General features: G+C 36.9%; 1 protein-coding gene across 2 annotated transcripts in view; it reads left to right on the forward strand.

Annotated features, from left to right (window-relative positions):
* Positions 1–19,927, forward strand: part of mmp17a (matrix metallopeptidase 17a) — a 106,152-nt gene that overhangs the window by 66,266 nt on the left and 19,959 nt on the right. For both annotated transcript variants that reach the window (XM_041970847.1, XM_041970848.1), the window contains exons 4-6: positions 6,015–6,301; positions 17,285–17,461; positions 17,865–17,967. In XM_041970847.1, coding sequence (XP_041826781.1) covers positions 6,015–6,301; positions 17,285–17,461; positions 17,865–17,967 — 567 coding nt within the window. The remainder of the gene's footprint in view (positions 1–6,014; positions 6,302–17,284; positions 17,462–17,864; positions 17,968–19,927) is intronic.

The following is a 19,927-nucleotide window of genomic DNA, read 5'->3' on the forward strand; positions in this document are numbered from 1 at the left end:
CTCCATTTCTTCCTGTGTATGAAAAGAGGGTCAATACCACTGTGGTTTCTGCATACTAAATTTAAAGGTTGAGTTAGTTTGCAGTCAGCTCAGTTTAGCTTGAAAACTGGACAGAAGAAGCTACTCTGACTCAAATTGAAACTTTCACCTTCCCCAAAGCTAACACATCATCATTATCATAACAATAACACCATACTGTGTTTGTTTATGCACAAAAACTCAGTATAAAATGTGTGAAAACCTCAGATTGTCACTTTTAAAAGAGAGTTGTATGATGTAACATAGTTCTTAGGCAGATACACTGATTTCCTGGAGAACTTGCATTAACTTTGAGGTTGTTTAGCACCATGTGTAGAATGAGTTGACATAAAAAGCAGAAAAAGTGTTTTACGTAAAATGTCAAACTATTAAACACCCACAGACTTCAGTCCACTGATTGAATTGTTATATATTTACTTCTCATTTGACAACAGAAACCTAAAGTGCATAATTACGGCACAGTTTTATTTTACCATAGTTATGAATAGAATAATTTTTTAGTCTTGACTTGCCTTGTCCAGGAATAACTGAAGAATAACTGTAAACTATATAAAAATTTAATATCTTTTACTGGTTTGTGAACCACCGTTTTAAACGGCCTGAAGCTGTTGCTATGGTTGCAGAATATTTTGGAAATGTATCGATTTTACAATATCAATATCACGGAGACATTTAACCTAAAATAGCACAAGTAAGTAGAAGAAATCCTGCTTTTGTGTTTGTTTTACAACTAAAGCATGTGAGGTGCAGAAATGGAATGCAGCCCTTGATAATTTGTTATACTGCAGGTCATATTGTCATTGGGATATTCAGCAGTGACATGGAGTGTGGTTACAGGAGGACCCAAATTCAGAAATCAATGCCAAGGAAATGGATAATGAAAAAAACGGATGCTGAAACTAAAAAGGACTTCATTGTCTAACAAACAAAAAGCGATGCAGTGGCCGAAAATCTGAACTAAAAACAACAGTACTGTTGCAAACAGAAATTACTGATAGATGCAGGGAGCCAAAATGAGGATATGGTATTGAACAAAGGAAAACCTGGAGGCTAATTACAAATGAGGAGCAGGTGTGGGCAATCAGTAACTTAGGACCAGGTGTAGGGAAGCAGGGAGTAAACACAACAGAATACATAATGACCTCCAAAATGTAACACTGGAAAAACGACTAGTAAAATATTAAACTGAGCTAGCATACAGAATCTTGAAATACAAGGAATACAGTTTGATACAGAGGAACAGCACAAAATACAAATCATAAAAACACGGAAACTTCCACTTGAACCTAAAGAAACCTAACTGTAAACCAAAGAGCAATCTAAGGAAATACAGCAAGACTAAAAGCAGAAAACCTAACCAGGACTACACCAAAGCCAACACAGCAAATCAAAGAACCTATAGAAAGCAAAGGATCATGTCAAACCCCTGAAACCCAGTTAATATACTACCAAGAACATAAACAGAACACAACAAAACTAAACAAAACCCAGAAATTAAACAAGGTTAAATTGAAAAAAACTGAACAAAACAGAGAAACTAACTGAACAGAGAAAAAATAAAAAGCCAAAACAATCTTAATACAACTAGAAGATACAAAACAAAGCATAAAATGCAAACCAAAAACCCACAGACCATAACAGACATTGCATATTGCATGACTTCTAATACTGTGGCTGCTTTCTTGTCTTTTTACAGCCAGACATGGCATGCAGAGCTGTAACTCCCAGGCACTGGACACTTCCATTTGATGGCTAATCTGCAATTCACTCATGATAAACTCTAAAGTGAATTTAAATGGATGAATTATAAAAAAATTAAGTTGTTACAAAAAGGAAAAATGCCTATAGAGACCTAAACTGTCTTCAGAGCCAACTTTATGCACATTAATTTCTACTTTAAAGTGATTTTATCATCTGAATCCATGTGGACTGAATAGATTTTTGGAGGTAGCAAAAGTGCAGACTGTTGTTTGGTCTTAACATATAACAATTTCAATTATTACTAACCAGCATTTATGGGACAAGTACAAACTGCAGAGTTTGCATGTTGTAAACATTATTTCATATCACAAAAAAAGTTAAATATGTGTTGACTGAAAGTAAAAGTTTACAGTTAAATAACAAAAATAGCTGTAGTGATCAGACCAAGCTGTGTTTTGATTGATTTGTCTACTATTTTGATATAGTCATAAAAGCAGATAAAAACAGCAAGATCATAAAAAAGGATGCTGTAGGCTCGACGGGGACGAGCTGTTTAATAACATCAGATCTGAATGCAGTTAATTGCTTGTTTAGAATATAATCAGTAAGGCAGTTAAAATCATGGCATTTGATTGACACAATGTTAAGATTTATGTCAGGATTTATAAAATGATCAAATTTAAAGGAGCCACCACAGGGAAATGACACCTGCTTTATTTTCCATGCACCTATCGTCGCTGCGTGTGAACGACAGCAGTTCACAGACTCCTCACTTCATCTGAGATGCAGGGCAGGAATCACCTGACCTTGGTTGGCTTACCTGCGATCACATACACATGCACACACTTACTCACAAGGTGATGCTCAGCACATTTAGATGCAGATACATGCCTGCAGCTGACAAAAGCGTGCACCTTTCTTCTCCATCTTTCTCTCTCAAACACTCGAACGCCAAACGCACAGACATACACAATCACCCTCCCTCGTCTGTTTGAATTAGGACTAATCAGCAGGTGAATTGTCTGTGGAGGCTGAGCCATTTGCTGTGACCTTGTCTAAATCAGTGACGGTCAGATACTCAGGCGGTATGAATAAATGGACTGTGCAGTCACATTTTAGCAAACAAATCTAAGCAGGAAAAAAAAATGGTTTCACTGTAAACCACAAGTTTCCCTACAAAATAGATGGGCCAATCAAATTTTGAAGTGGCTTGCTGCATATATTTGCATGTTAATGATGAAACCCAATTTCAAATGAACACTTTGTTATTGCTTTAAGCTAACATTGCATCTAAGCTAATACCGTCCATCTGTTTTGTGACATGTTGATATGGACATGCTTGCAAATTAATGCATTAATTAGCCGCACTAATGAACTCATTTGCATCACTAGATGTTTTCCAGACGTTCTAACAACAGAACACAACAGTAGGTAGCTTTGATGAAACTAAGGATGATGAAAAAGGATGTCATCTGAAAGGGGATTGTTTACTTTTTACACTAAAGAAGTAATTCATTATTGTGACTTGTAAAAATGTAACGTAAAGTTGTTGGTTTCTTTGTTTTAACCAGTAAAATCTTGAGTAAACCAGTTAAGAGCACCTACCCTACTGTAACAATTTGTTGGCTAGCGCTGTAGAAAAGCAAGGAATCGCAGTTGGAAGGAAAGTAGAAAAAATGCAATAAAAGTTAAAAATATTGTGCAGTGTGGGTCTTGAACCAGCAGTCTTTTGCACAACAGTTTTTTAACAATAGCTCAGGGAGAGCAGATTTCACAATCCCTTCCAGTCTTCCCCATACAGCATTTATTAGTACATAAATAAATTGAATACATGGAAAATGGTTGTCATATCGAGATGTATGACATGCTGACAAATGAAAACTTAGGGACTGAACTTAGCTCTCTCCCCAAAAATCCATGCCAACTTGTTATAAGTATTTTTCTACCACTTGGGTGTAGTCTCAGAGGTATCTGACTTATGCTGTGCTATTATTAATGTGCATGCCATTGTTGGTGTTTCAGCTTCCCTGTCAAAGTGGACAGAGATCTGTTTTGTGGTGGAGTGAAACTAAGTGTTGTTAGGTGTTCTAGGACTGCATGTCTGTCCACCGCCACTGAAATATGGCACTCCGGTGAAGATATGAAACAGTTCTCAAGAGAAAAAAATAGTACCAAAAACATAGTAATTCTACAGTTTTTAATAGTCCTAAAACTTTGATATTTTGCACTGCTGACAAATGTCGGATTTTGTAACTAGGGATTTATATGGAACATTTCATACATAAGGCAACCCAAATGTGCTGAACATAATCAAAAGAAACAAAAGAAAACACACAGTGAGTTACTGTAGATGTAAAAGGTGGTTTAGCCAAGAAGAGTAAGACTCTGATTAAATGCTGCTAGAAATCATTGCGTTGGCGTGACAGCTGCTGGGATAAGTTCCCGCCTGAGACCCTGAAAAAGATTAAGTGGGAATAGAAATTGGATGGGTAGATCATTGGACAGTCAGCGTTTGCAGAGTTTATTTATTTATTGTGAGACATTTTTAATGCCCTGGACAAGTCCAGTAGTCCACTCTGCTTTCACCTGTTTCGGCCTTCACCAGCTACTGAAGCTGCTAACGGTGACACTTTTCAGTAAAACCTCCCAATGTGTTAGCCCAGTAACTGCTTTCTTCCAAATGGGTACTCTATGTATAGTATCTTTATAGATTTTGAACTGAGAGAAGGTGTCCGCTGCACTTATCAGGGAAGATGCTAAACAAAAAAGCTGATATTATTGAATAAAAAATGTCCTGTGTAACAATACAAAACAAATGAAATTGCTGTTGCAGGACACATCCTGTTCCAAGGCCAAGGCTCTATTTCACAATTGTAAAAAGAAAATTTTATGGATCCAAACTAAAAGTTCATAGTTCTCATTTCACATTTTAATACAACTTAGCAATGTAGCTTTTGGTTTAGATTGATGAAAAAAAACTGGTAAGTGGCAAAGGAAAGAAAATGACCAAAATAAAAAAGGGACAAAACTGAAGTAGTTTGTAGAATTATATAATAACATTCTAATTCTTATGTTAATCATTTATATTGTGAAATCTGTTGTCTCTCAGAAGGTTTTCTGGTTACTATTTGCAATGTATACAGCTGAATGTTACAACATCCTTCTCACTGGACCTTAAACCACCCCTGATTATGAGGGGTAATACAGTTCACAGCTTTGTTGGACATATATTGATTTGTCTTGACAGGGAGGATGCATCTGTAAAAATCCCATAGGGCAGGGATGGGTAACTCCATTCCTTGTGGGTCATTGTCCTGCAAATTATAGATGTTTCCATGTTTTAATGCACCTGGTTCAAATGAATTTATCATTGTACAGAACATGACAACATGCTGTTGGATACATTTCATTTGAATCAAGTGTGTTGGAGCGGGGAAAAATATAGGAAGTTGTAATCTGTTTGTCGGTCAGTTGGTTGAGCGACTGTTATGTGTGCAGAGGCTAAAAGTCCTCAATACAACCAGCTAGGGCTAGAGTCCTGCCTCTGGTACTTTCTGACCTGGGACACTGTAACATGTTCTGATATTTCCTGCATTTAAACTCGAGGAGTAGAATACTGGCGTAAAGATACCATCATCACATCACACAGCTGCTTTCCTCCAAAAAAGGTGGAAGGTCAGCTATACAACAAAAAACATTTAACTGACGCTAATTCATGCCTGTTACTCCTGATAAATAAATCAAGGAAAAGCATAAATGATTTTAAAATACATTTGTCTTCACTTTTGATGGCAAAACAAAGCGAGATGCAAGGTCACTGCATGTGTGCTTTAATAAAGAAGGGCTGAAAAAGAGCTCGAATCTGTTGCACTGTCTGCCACATTTAACATTCATGTGGCTAATTTGTTTTTTCCCCTAAACATGGAAGAAAATGTTTAATCTTTAAAGGAAGTTACTCAGAATCTGGTTTATGTTTGTAGTTAAAATGGCACTATAGATCAAGTAGGAAGATTGACCTTTATTAGCTGTAGAGGGGGAGAGGGGGGGATTATTTTTAACTTTGTCACTTTTTGTACGCTATGAAAAAGGGCACTGAAGTCACAGTTGCACAGTAAATCATGAATAATATCATCTAAAAGGGAAATGACATTTTGCCTTTCATCTTTAAATGTCACCTTAAAGACAAGTAATGTTTGTATTTATCAATCATTCAAATTCAACTGGTAGTTGTTATACTTCTATTCACCGTAAAATCCTCCTTTTGGTTTTTACAGAGTGAGAACCTTCCCTAAAGATTCGGCCCAACTGGGCAGAGACACCGTCCGAGCCCTCATGTACTACGCCTTGAAGGTCTGGAGCGACATCGCACCGCTAAACTTCCACGAGGTGGCTGGCAGTGACGCTGACATTCAGATTGACTTCACTAAAGCTGACCACAACGATGGATACCCCTTTGATGGGCCAGGGGGAACCGTGGCGCATGCGTTTTTCCCCGGGGAGAGGTTCACCGCTGGAGATACACACTTTGATGATGATGAGGCCTGGACCTTCAGATCACCAGGTGAGAAACACAGTCTCTTAGTGTCAGCTTTATACACACATGCTTGAACATGAATGTATTAAATTACGTTTTAAAAGAGTGTGAATAAAAAGAACCATAAAAAAAAGAAAGATGATATGGTTGTATCTGGAGAACACTGGTGAGAGGACTATAAAACAAGGAGATTGGAGCAGTTGTGTCCAGAAATGAAAAACTAGACTGCTGACTTTACCTGGGAGGCAAGCTGTGCCTCTTTCCCCTTTATTCTTCTTCTGTATTTTATAATCAGTGTTTCATTCAATTGAAACAATAGTGTAGCATCGGTGGCCTCAGTGTGGTGACCAAAGCAGTGCCGATTGTTATCACAATCTTATTAGGAGTCATAAAAGACGCCCTTTCATTTCCTCCAGCTGTCACAAACAAACAGCCTACTTGTATATGCCCGCAGATAGCCATTAAATCAGTTTTTTTTTAGCCATTAGCTGAAGTAATTGAATTTCACTCTCGACTAGCATTGATTCCACTTTATTATGCCACAGGACTTTTTGCTGGGAATGAGTCTATTATATTGGGAAGAAAAAGCACCACATTTATAGTGATTAAAGTGTACATCAGAATCTTAGAGGTCTATGTCTCTAATACCTTTCTATTTTTTTTACAATTTACATATTTATTAGTTAAACTACAAACTGGATTAGCAACAAAGTGCTTGACATTAAAAATACTAATTGACACCATTTAACAACATTACCATTTGCTTCACAATGTGCCAGTCCCTCTCCTGACATCGAAGAGCTCTGACCCATCAAAATGTGGACTCCATTAAAAACCTCTGATGGTATCCTGGATTATCAGACAAAAAGATGTTAGCAGCAGATCCTTTAAGTCTGCTGCTCACATCCGCACTTTTCCAGCACCCCTTCTTCAGATGCTTCATCAGGTTGAGATCTGTTGAATTTTAGAGGCCAAATCAATACTTTGAACTCTTTGAGGTGTTTTGAAACCACTGGTCTTCTTAAAGAAGCAACTACCATCAGGGAATGCTGCTGCCATGAGGGGTCACACGAAGTCAACGATATTTAGAGAGGCCGAAAGTGTCAGAGTAGGATCTATATGAATATCTGGAGTTAAGCTTTACCTGCAGAATAGTGCCCCAAGCAAGCTTTTTCCTCATAGTGCAGCCTGCTAGCATCTCCACTGGTAAACATGTATGCTCCCACACCACTTTCTTCCATCATGACATGGTGGACCTAGATCAACATGGTGGGTAGTAATTGGTCTGTGGTTACGCAGCTCCCTATTCATAATGTACTGCACCGAATTTTCTGTCAGCTTTGTATAATAACCAGAATTAAGATTTTCTGCTGTAGCTCTTCAGCTGGATGGGACCACACAGGCATGCTTTCCTCCCTATGTGCATCATTAAGCTTTGGTTGTCCGTGACCCTGTTTCAAGTTTGCTTTTCATTTTCCGTGAAGCGCTTTTGGATAGCAGTAATCACTGCTTGTCTTGAGTACCAAACAACACCTGTCTATGTGCTGACCCACTCATGTCGCCATTACAGTGTGGTCTTTCATAAGTCAGATCCAGTTTTTCTGCTTCCATCTACTTCAAAACTTCCTGCCAGATCAGTCCTATGTCTTCACAGTTGTTATAGTGATGGTGAAAACTGCATGTATGCATATATTTTACATTCTGCATAAGAAGTCCATTTTAATTTGCAGGACATCTGCTTGTAATGAAATATTTGTACACTATAACACTTCATGAAAAAAGTGATATTTTTTGGAAAAATTCAGAGATGTTTTGTATTCTCATGTTTGTATTTTAAATGACAGCTTGAATAGAAGCTGTCTAGTACACATCAGATACTGCAAATTCTCTATCTGACTCTAAAAAGGGATTTAGCTTAAATCATTTTGGTGGATTTTGGTACTTTTGGGCACAGTTGTTTTTCTTGTCCCTTTGTTTATGGTCTTTATGTTAAGATGTATAACATTCAACAGTCTTGTGCAGACACAAGCGTGGTATTCATTTCTTAGCTTTCAGCCAGAAAGCTAGTAAGTTTGTTAAAATGCCAAACCTTCCTTTGAATATAGGATCTAAATATGCCACCACATGTGAGTTATAACCATATAATAGCCAGGATGAGCTGCTTTCCACATTTTATAGTTTTGAAGTTGGAAAATAAATGTTTATGTGTGATAATACCAAGATGATTGCTTGAGATTTGGATGAAAATACAATTCTTCTCCGCACTCATGTCTCATGTTTATGACTAACATTTGAAAGATAGAGCTGCATACCATCTTTTATTACAGCTTATTTTTTTCAATTGTAACTCAGAGCTGGTGTGTTATAACATGATGGCCTGTGTAGCTGACTGCAGCATTTGTATTGGCATGGCTGTGATTAATTGGAGTAGAGCAGAAAAAGAAGAGGGAATTCAGATGTGTGTTCTTATCAATATGACCCCAATATATTCATCTATTCAAACCACACAATTATCTGACAGTAAATAGACAATAAATAAATAAAAAAAAAAAATAAATAAGAGTGAATAAAGCCTCAAATTACTGAGCAGTGGTGACAGACTGATGGTTTGGTGTTAAAAAAACACAGCCACACACTGTGAATCATCTTCCCTTGTTAGATGTGCTTGCTTTCAAGGCAGCTTTTTCACTTCCTGTGATGAAGGGTGAAATGTGCAAAAAAAAAAAAAACTTCTACATTTGTATGGTATGCGTATGCCTCCTCCTGTGTGCTTGTATTTCATATAGGGGGATTCAAACAGTTTCACATGGCCGGTTACTGCCAATAAAAGCAACCCTGTTCACTGCTGCCTGTCAGCTCTTTTAGAATAAGGCTTTATTAGATAGTTTAGATTTAAATTAGACTGTCTCTTTTATTTGTATGCTGTAAAGAAGATACTGTCTTGCTTGAATATCTGTCTTACTATTGTATTTTGAGACTGTTTACTCAAATTGTGTTTGCAAATTGGGACTCACTTCTAAGTCAAGAGTCTTACTAAATATAGCATTTATGATGCTTTATGTCTCTCTAATGCACTGGAAACGATAATAGTCCACCAATTAACTGTAACTCAAGAGTAATGTGATATCCAAATGTTTCAGCCTGACATTTAGCTAATTATATAGGATTAAAGATGCACTTTAAAGGTAATAAGTGACCCGTTGCGTTCACACGTCCTACTCCACTCAATAAGGAGTGCAGCGAGAGATTGTTGCCAGTATATCATGGAGACAGAGACAAACATCCAGTCCTACTACTGTAATACCCTCAAGAGATTTGTAACAGAAAGTTGTTTTTGCAAACACAGGAGAATGCCAATAAATCAAGTTTGTCTGCATTTTGTTGGTCAAACATGCATAATACAGCAGGGGAGATCATTCTCGTCATGCCTATTTACATATTATGTAAATAAATGCACTGCAAAAATCTTTTTTTTATTTTTATTTTCAGCACATCAATGATCAAACATGAGGTGCCTCATTTTCCTCCAAGAAGGACGTCTTATGTTAATGTATTTAATGCATATCTGCAATAGGAAAATGCCAACATCCACATCTATGCTTGAGAGTACAAATGATTTCTACTGTGTTAACATGAGGGGTTTCTTTTATATATTTCCTTTACGTGATACCCAAGAGCTGGTGGGGTTTTGTACAAATAAAGGTCAGTCCTTGTCTTTTGGACATTTGCATGGGATGCAGCGCATGTGTAACAATAGCTGAAGCACTATATAGCTGTATCTGGACTCACTTGAGGATAGAGGACATTGAAACTCTAATCCAAAAAGATTTTTTTTTTACTTCTAATGATGCATTTCATCTCAGCTAAGTAGTCAAAAATCGAATGTCAGAAGAACAGCTAACCTGGCTGAGGATCAAACCCCACTGATTGTTTAACTTGTTGCAGGGAGATCAGTCCACTCAGGTTCAGCTCCATGCTCAGATCCAATTTTCAAATTCTGACATAAGCTGATTGCTGCACCTCTCACTGGTGGGGAGTACTGGACGTGCATTCCCCTTGAGGGGTCGTTAGCACATAGATTAATGTCAAAGTCACACCAGGTCATACAATTATAATTACACTCACATAAATACAAGGTGAATTAGTTCATGGGAGGATTTTAAAACTGCAATGAAAGTAATCATTTGTCTCATAGATATACCAGGACCAGAATTGTTGAGAATCTTCATAGCATTCAATTATCATCATCACTTCTGCCTCTGTGGTTTTGTCCATGTTGATGCTTTGAGTCATTTATATTAGCATTTTGATTGTTGTTAAAAATTGAAAAGGTTTTATTCTAAATTCAGTAATACAATGTCTGACATTTCCTTTGAAAAGATTATCCCTAATGTTTAAATAATGTCTCTCCCAGCTTTACATTTCTTTTTCTGACATGACATATTAGCTCTTTTGTATATACATTACCTTTGCAGTCAAAAAGCCAGACAGGAGAGTTGTTTCCAAATGCAAATGCAGTTGCTGTTCCCAGAAAAGTACATTTAGTAGCACAGCCTGGCCCAGTACATCGAAATAGAGGGTATTATTGACTGATTATCTGCACACTTCTGAGAAGTAGCAACAAATTGCAGTACAGTGATCTTGAGATGAAATTGATGCAATTTTGAAATAATGTTACTATTATATTTCAGCTAGAGAACACTGAAAAATGTATTTTTACTGTCTCGCTCAGTGTGAATATTAATGACAGTTCTTTATTTAATTTTATGTATTTTAATTCATAAATGAAAGATCAAGAACCAAACTTGTAGCTTGGCTTTGCTGCTTAGAGGCTCTATAGAGTTCAATAAGCTTGGATTAATATTTCAAAGTCTTTTCATTTCTCTGGACACTTTTTTTATATACTTGTAATGATTCAGATCCATTCCTCCTAAGGAATATCAATATCAAGCTTGCAGCTTTACTGGAAACGAGAATAATAATAATAAAGCTTCACCACTCTCCAATCATGTAGTACGTTTTGGTAATGATTCACTCTAAGGGTGAAATATATATATGTATATATATATATATATATATATATATACATATAAATTAATATATAGACATATTAAATGCAAAGTGAGATATTTCAAGCATTTATTTGTTTTGATTTAGATTATTATGGCTTACAGTTTATGAAACACCAAAAATCAAAATCCGAAAAAAATTACAAGTGAAAAGGTTCAATGCTGCAGCCTCTAAGTGCCACACTTTAACCAGCTAATTACCCCCAACACATTTGCAAAGGACTCCTGAGCATTTAAATAATCTCTCAGTCTATTTCAGTAGAATTCACAGTCATGGAGAAGGTTACTGACCTGACAGTTGTGCAGAAAACTATCATTGACACCCTCCACAGGGAGGGAAAACCTCAAAAGGTAATTGCAAATGAAGCTGGATGCTCTTAAAGTGCTGCATCAAAGCACATCAATAAAAGTTAAGTGGAAGGGAAAAGTGTAGAAGAAAAAGGTGGAACAACTAGCAGGGGTGACCGCAGCTTGAAGAGGATCATCAGGAAAAGGCCATTCAAAAATGTGCAGGAGCTTCACAAGGAGTGGACCGAGGCTGGAGTTAGTGCTTTGAGAGCCACCACACACAGACGGATCCTGGACATGGACTTCAAATGTTGTATTCCTCTTGTCAAGCCACTCCTGAACAAAACATGTCAGAAATGTCTTACCTGGGCTGAAGAAAAAGTGAACTGGTCTGTTGAGCAGTGGACGAAGGTCCTCTTTTCTGATGAGAGCAATTTTTTCTTCTCATTTGGGAATCAAGGTCCCAGAGTCTGGAGGAAGAATGGATAGGCAACAATCCAAGACACTTAAAGTGCAGCGTGAAGTTTCCACAGTCTGTGTTGATTTGAGGAGCCATGTCATCTGCTGGTGTTTGTCCACTGAGCTTTATTAAGTCCAGAGTCAACACAGCCGCCTACCAGGAGATTTTAGAGCACTTCATGCTTCCTTCAGTAGAAAAGCTTTTTGGAGATGCTTATTTTATTTTCCAGCAGGACTTGGCACCTGCCCACACTGCCAAAAGAACTAAAACCTGGTTCAATGACCAAGGAATTACTGTGCTTGATTGATCAGCAAACTCTCCTGATCTGAACCCCATAGAAAATCTACAGGGCATTGCCAAGACAAAGAAGAGACACATGAGACTGAGCAATGCAGAAGAGCTGAAGGTCGATATTAAAGCATCCTGTCTTCCATTACACCCCAGCAGGGCCACAGGCTGATAACATCCATGCTACGCCGCACTGAGGCAGTAATTCATGCAAACGGGGCTGAAACCAAGTCCTGAGTTCATATGCATGACTATACTCTTCAGATGGTCGACATTTCTGTATTCAAAATCCTGTTTTTTTTTTGTTTGTTCTGGTTTTTTTTGTTTATTTATATATTTATATATATATATATATATATATATATATATATATATATATATATATATATATATATATATATATATATAGGAGAAGTATGCTTATCCTCTTTTTGCAAAGTTTTATGTCTTTCTTTGTTTTAAAACCTAAAAATAGAAATTAAAATGTGGTTATTTAAAAATGACAACAAATATAGTAGATATTTATCAAAAATGTTAGGTTGTTAACTAAAAGGTAAAAAGTCCTCAGGATGAATTTAAAGCTGTGAACCTGCTTCCTTCTAAACACAGAAGGAACAATATGTGATGAATATCAGCATCAGGTGAACAGACAGAAAGCAGGATTAAAATCTCACAGCTTCGGGATGGTAAGAAGAGAGAAATATTCACATTATGCCCAATAACTTCCATCCATCCATCCAGTGCTTCATTATCCAAATTTTTTGCTTATAAATTCTCTAACTTTGAATTCTTAGCTTGACTGTTAAACTAAACCTCTTGCTCCTGCACCCTCCACCAGGAGTTAAGGGGTTAATATACAGTTTTACAGGTGTAGCGTCAGGTCTGTAAATGTAACTATAAACATGTGTGGTGTCCACAGAAAGTCCAGAATCTCGGCTAACAGCTCAGTAAAACCATTTCTGTGACCACCAAACACAGTAAAGATAACATACAATTAAAAGACCAGGTACACAAAGTCCCAAAAAAGATGTAAACACAAAGTATGTCTTCCCGTGTCCACCCGACGGCTTGAACACGGACAAACAACACCTCTACTGAAAGCACATCTCACAGACCTATCTCTCTATGACCAAGATTTACCAAACCAGAGGCAAAAAAAGGCCCAATTTATGGTTGACTGAGGTGCAATCTTACGAGCATCTTACTGGCACCAGTTAAGCCCTTTTTCTTCAAAGCAATGATGGCTGCAAGTGTTTCCTCTCAAGTGGTTAGAAGAGGAGGAACTATAATGTCAAGCATCACCCTGCTTTCAAAGCATCCAGTCTGGTATTCTAACTTCATCAGCATGACAGACTGATCTCCAGCCTTGTCCTCATCAACACTCACACCTGTGTTAACAGGATAATCACTGAAATTATGTTAGCTGGTCCTTTCGCAGCAGGGCTAAAAAACAGAGGAAATTATATTTGGGGATTAAGTTTAATTTAATGGCAAAGAGGGACTTTGAAATTCATCTGATGACTCCTTGTAACATTCTGGAGTATTTGCAAATTGCCATCATAAAAACTGACACAGCAGACTTTGTGAAAATTAATAATTGCGTCATTCTCAAAACATTTGGCCATGGTTGCATACAAATATATGAATATATATTCATACATATATCTATCTCAACCAATACTTTTCTTTTTTAACAGTTTGAAGAGCACGTCCATGCTGGAGTCTTCTAAATTTGCCTCCTATAAACTTCTAATAGGAGAAATTGTGCCCTACCCTAACCCGAACCTTCATTTTTATTACAATAGTTAAAGTTATGAAATGGTCAAATGTTGATTGCATGCTTTCAGAGTCCCTTTTTACTTACTTATCCATCAAGCTGCAGAGGTTTTATTAGCTTTTTTTTTTTTTTACTGCTCCCTCTCACAGCAAACAGAATGATTTGCTTTGCCAGTAGGGGTTTTGTGGATTTAAGGCTCCTTTTGAATGCTGGTTTTATTATTATTATTATTATAATTATAATTAAAGGAAGAAAGAGGGTTAAGAGAAGGAGAAATTTAAGAAAAAAAATTAAAAAAAAAACAACAGAAAGCAACAAAAACAACTGTATAACCGATACAGAAAAAATACAAACAGAAAACCAGCTGTTACACCTGTAAAAGAAATTAACTGAAAAAGAATCTTTTGGCCTTCATAAAAAAAAGAAATAAATAAATTAAAAAAAAAAAGCAGACAATTATCAGTAGCACCCATAGGAGGAAAAACTGAGCAAATAATTATAAAAAATACAAACAACATCCATGAAAATTATACAAAAACATACCTGTAGCCATTGGCGATTAAACCTGGAAGATAACACATGAACTGTATAAACATGTGCTGGTAAATTTGAGTGTGAATACTAAATATAAGGAAGGAATTGTGTTTAGAAATGATTGTGGATCCCTGTTGGTTGTTTGCATGTTGAGGGGTTCCTTAACCTATATGATAAACATACATGTTTATTCTTTATATTGAGGGTTTCTATTTGTAGATACCTGTAGTTTAAAAAAGGAATTCTTTTTGCATAATTTTATTTAAAGGGGTCATATTTATATTTTGGATTTTCCATTCGTTTAATGTGTTATCTTGTTTTTTCCTGGAGAGAAACCTCTGTTTGGTTTGTGTGAAGTGCCAGAAGGGAAAACAACAGCTGGGGGCTGGGTAATAAAAAAGACAGAAAAATCTTTGTAAGATGAATAAACCAAATGATGCAGACATTTGTGTTTCCAACAAGTCATCCTTCTGGAGCATCTCAGCAACACTTCAGGATTGCAGTTTTTGTGTTTAAAAAGCTAATGAGAGCATACGTTTCTTTTTAAAATACAAGAGATTGTATAACTACTGTAGTTCAGCAAAGCCTTGGACATTTTCTGTCATTTTTCATGTACATACAGACTTTCAAAAAACCTGCTGGAGATACTTCATCATCATCCTCTGAAGATTTCACTTACAAGTACATGAACTTAAGAGAAGCATACCTTGCTTCCTTTCAACATTTTAACGTTTCTTTTTACTTAAAATTTTAAAAAAGGCCACTGTTCATTTCAGATATTCTAGCAAAAATATTAACTCCGGAGTTTTTATGGCACAAAGTAATGGAAGGTCACAATATTACGCACATCAGATGAAAAGGATTGCCCTTGGCTCACTATGTGCCTGCTTCTTTCCATCTTTCATGTAGTACACCACCCTCATTAAACTTTAACCATATGCTGCAGCCTTTTGTTTGTCACACTCTGTTTACATCACGCTATATCTAAGGTAGAGGGGCTCCTTAATGTGTTGTGCATTCACTGCGCAACGTCATGGGATCAGAAATATAGATATCTTACTTATGCCAGTAAAGTTGTGTAGCCTCTTTCCCTCTTTCTTTCTTTTTTCCTGCTTTTACTGGCTAACTTGTTGAAATTTGCTCATCCAGCTAAATCTCTCAGTTCTGACTTTGTCTGCAGGCATTGCTGTTTCTTTCTGTCAACCTCACATGGATTGTAAATATGATTACATGGTAGCTACTTTGCTGTGAAGCCCTGCTCTCTCCCTCGATCCCTCCTTTTACCCACCTTTCCTCTCTCCACCTTGTGCGTCTGTAGATTAGAGCTAGCATTTGGCCTCTGAATATCCCAAGTGTTGTAAGCACAAGTGCACCTCTCCACTTGTCCTTTGTCTTACAGCGGAGCACAGCGCTGAAATGTTCCCAAGTCGAGGCCAACGTGAGGTTAAAGGAATGCAGATTTCATCCAAGCCACTGAGGAGCTCTAAGCTGGCTTGGCCCAACAAAATCGCACTCACATGTTCGCAAATCTAAATCTCAACACCCCAGGTTTTGTCTTCTTTAGCAGAGCCAGACATTCGCCTTTTTCTTTTTAGCTGAACATCCAGGGAAATTTGCTCTAATAGCCTGCAGCTTCTTAAGGTGTCTTTCCACACTTAGGTTTTGATTGGCAGCCCAGGGGCTCAGGCAGTATTACCATAGTTATCTCACTTCACCACATCTCAAACAGCACTCGCAGCCACCAGAGCTGTCTGTCATGCCTCTTAACTTGCAACCTGTAGACTTCATTCAGAAGGGATAGACATGGAAACAGAAGTTCAGCCGGTTCTACAGAAATTCTCTACATTAGTGTGACATTCATCAAAGCTGAAGGTGGTAAAGAGAAGATTTAAGTCTACAGTGAAAGTATTTATGCTTTATGAAAGGTGACATTTTTTGTTGCTTGTTTTAAAAAGTTAATAACATGTTGTTTTTATTAAAAAGAAAAGAAAACAAGCAGTTTCCACAAGTTTCTCTTTGTTTTAGGCCTCTTTTAAATTCCTATCTTTTGAGCCCTGTACCTTTTTTTTTTTTTTTTGGCCTCAAAAATTGCATCGCCACAATGAAAGGAGTTTCTGCAACCAGGTGTTTTTGAGTTTGAATTTTGTAGTCATAGTAAAGGGAACACTTCTTAGGGTGTGTAAATGTCAGTATATGTGTTAGTGATAAAGAATAAATGAAAACAGCACATAGCACAACTAAAAAAAAACAAAACAATCAGGCCTGCCTTAGAAAGCAAACACATTTAGGATGAAAATAAATATCCCTTTGGATTAATGCAGCTGCAGCTCTAAACTTCTATCACATCATAGTATAACAAATATGGCGACATTATTTCGGCAAAGGCCAACCCTGATAAAGTAAACTCAGAGCAAAATTAGAGAGGTTTTATTTTTGAGGTGAAGTCTCCAAAATATCCATGTCTGACACCTGGTTTTAAAAGATTAAGCAGTCCCAATCATGATCCATTTTCAGCTATAACGTGTCAACCTATAAAGACATTTTTAAAGTGTATGAAAAGTGGAATAATGGCTGTTTTGTGTTGTCCCCTTCAGAGTCTCACGGGATGGATCTCTTTGCGGTTGCAGTCCACGAGTTTGGTCATGCCATCGGTCTGGTCCACACCTCAGCCATGGAGTCCATCATGAGACCGTACTACCAGGGTCCTGTGGGAGACCCTCTGAAATATGATCTACCTTACGAGGACAAAGTCCGTGTCTGGCAGCTTTACGGTAACAGGACACATCCATCTTCTTAGTGTGTGTAAAACACAGGGAGAGAGTGGAATTAGGTTCTGTGCAGTGAAGCTATTGATTAATGAAAACACAGTTAATTGGACCTCTTTATGGCATATGACCTTATCACACCATTTCCTGTTGTAGAGAGTAGGAGTGTGCAGGGCAGAGACTAATGATCATGATTGAATTGTAGGAATAAATGCTGAAGGGCAGTGCCTCCAAGAGAGAAAATTAGTTTGAGTTAAATTAAAGACAAATGGACACCAAGAGTAGACTGGCATACACAGTTACCAGAAATCCAATGCATAAAAGGTTTATGTATTTCAGTTTATGTATTTTAAACAAAGGGTTTTTTTTCTATTAAATGTCTCATTGTATGTTCATTTTTAATCTGCAGGCGTCAGAGACTCAGTGTCCCACACCAATAGGCCTGGCAGTCCCTCTCAGACACCTGAACCTCCTGTCCTGCTGGACCTCCCTGAAAACAGATCCACCCTGCTGTAAGAAATCTGCTGCATTTTTCATTTCCTGCCCAAGGCCCAACTGATTCTGTCCAACATCCATAATGATCCACCCACAACTCTTCATTTTCTGCATGTTCTCTCTTGCTTTTTATTTCTGCTGTTTTTCCCAACTTGTCGAGCATTTTCTGTCTGTTGCTTTGTTCAAAATATTTGAGTAGAAGGTTGTAATAAATGCTCCTTATGGTTGAACACAGAAAGCAAAAAGTAAAAATAAAGGGACTCCTTTGCAGAAATGTTGTAATAAGAAGGCTGTGGGAGAGCATATTACAATTTTTTGTCGTATTTAGCCCACGACCCTTATAGTTACATCAAAACAGCCCACCCAGATGTGTTATAATGGATGAAATTTGCAGCTGGATATGATGTATATATTTAGGCCTATTTTGTTGCTATTATCTTAATTTAACTGCAGTTTGTACTGACAGAAGCTGAACATTTAGATAATTACTTACTTTTGGCTTTTTCACTTGTTCTGTTTCTGCCAGTTTACTGAGATTAGCCAACTGTTTCTACATCTCTGCTCACTTAATGGTTTTATTGAACTCAGAGCCACTGTATGTATTGTTTCTTTTTTATCTAATTCATTGTGACGCTATATAAGTTTTCCATCCATGTCAGAGACAAGTTGCCCCAGATAAGATAACTAGAAGAATATAATTATGGACATCAGCTCATTTATTGGTCATGAAATCACCAGAATTAATGGCTCTTCATCTCATGAACGTGAGGATACATTAGGATGCTCACATATGTCATGGCAATGTACTCCTGCAAAAAACTAATGGGTCACGACATAAAGTAATTTTCCAAATTTTGCGACCATCTGGGCATTAACTCATCATTTGGCTTCAGGGTGTCTCGAGAGGAGACATCACACCAGTTAAAATATTCAGAAATAGGCAATGGAGCATGAATATGATTAGTCAGTTTGTATGAATGGAGATTAAACTATAAGATCTCATTAATGTGTTTTCTAAAGTGGTCCAGTTGATAATTCAACATGAGTGTGAAGCTTAAGGAAAGATAGGGCACAGTTGTGATATGATCGAGTATAGATAATTTGCTAAGTCACATATTGTGTATATGCATTGCATTCCTGACTAAGTAATTTCCTCCTGCTTTGTAAAGTGAATTAGTTCATTTTCATTCATTTATTTTCTGAACAATCTTATAGACATGGAAATACAAACACGACTCCCCTTAAATTGACCTTGTTCATTTGCATTTATAATTCTAGTGAAATGATACAGTTAAACATCATTGTGGCATATCCTGCTCAACCTTATGGATAAATTAATTAAAAGTAATGAATAAGGTCTAAAGATCCTTAATTACAAAAGTTCTGAACAGTCAGGAATAGGCATGGTTTTGAATATAAATTACTTTTTACAGAGTGTATCATCTGAAATGTACAAAATCCCTAATACCTACAAACTCTGCCTGGAAAACATAGAATGACAGGAGTAAAAGGACAGATCTGTAAATGAAGAAAGAAAAGAGGGAAGGGAAAAAATTTTCAATATTTTTAGTTTTTATATAATTTAATACAATTTGCCAAACTGCTTATACTGCTATTGGCTCTAGTTTGGTGTCACTTATTGGCAACGCACATACTCAACTCTGCTTCTCATCCCACAAATGCATTTTCCTTACACATGTGGAACCATGTAAAAGGAAAATAAACAGGATTTCCAATTGTATAAAATCCATAGCCAAGAAGCATGGTTTCAACAAAGAAAAAATCCACCAAATTAAACATAAATTTTCTTACATTTTGTGTTAAATTTATTTTTTCTTGTCTTATTTCTTTGCACTTTCATACTGCTTTTTGCTATATGCTTTTGTAATCCTTAATAGTATTTAGAGCCTGTTGTATTTATAAAATTTACATACTTGCAACTTGAAGTCTATATATCTGTTCTTTCCAGTATCTAGT

The sequence above is a fragment of the Melanotaenia boesemani genome, chromosome 19 (genome assembly GCF_017639745.1).
Source record: "Melanotaenia boesemani isolate fMelBoe1 chromosome 19, fMelBoe1.pri, whole genome shotgun sequence".
Lineage (NCBI taxonomy): Eukaryota > Metazoa > Chordata > Actinopteri > Atheriniformes > Melanotaeniidae > Melanotaenia > Melanotaenia boesemani.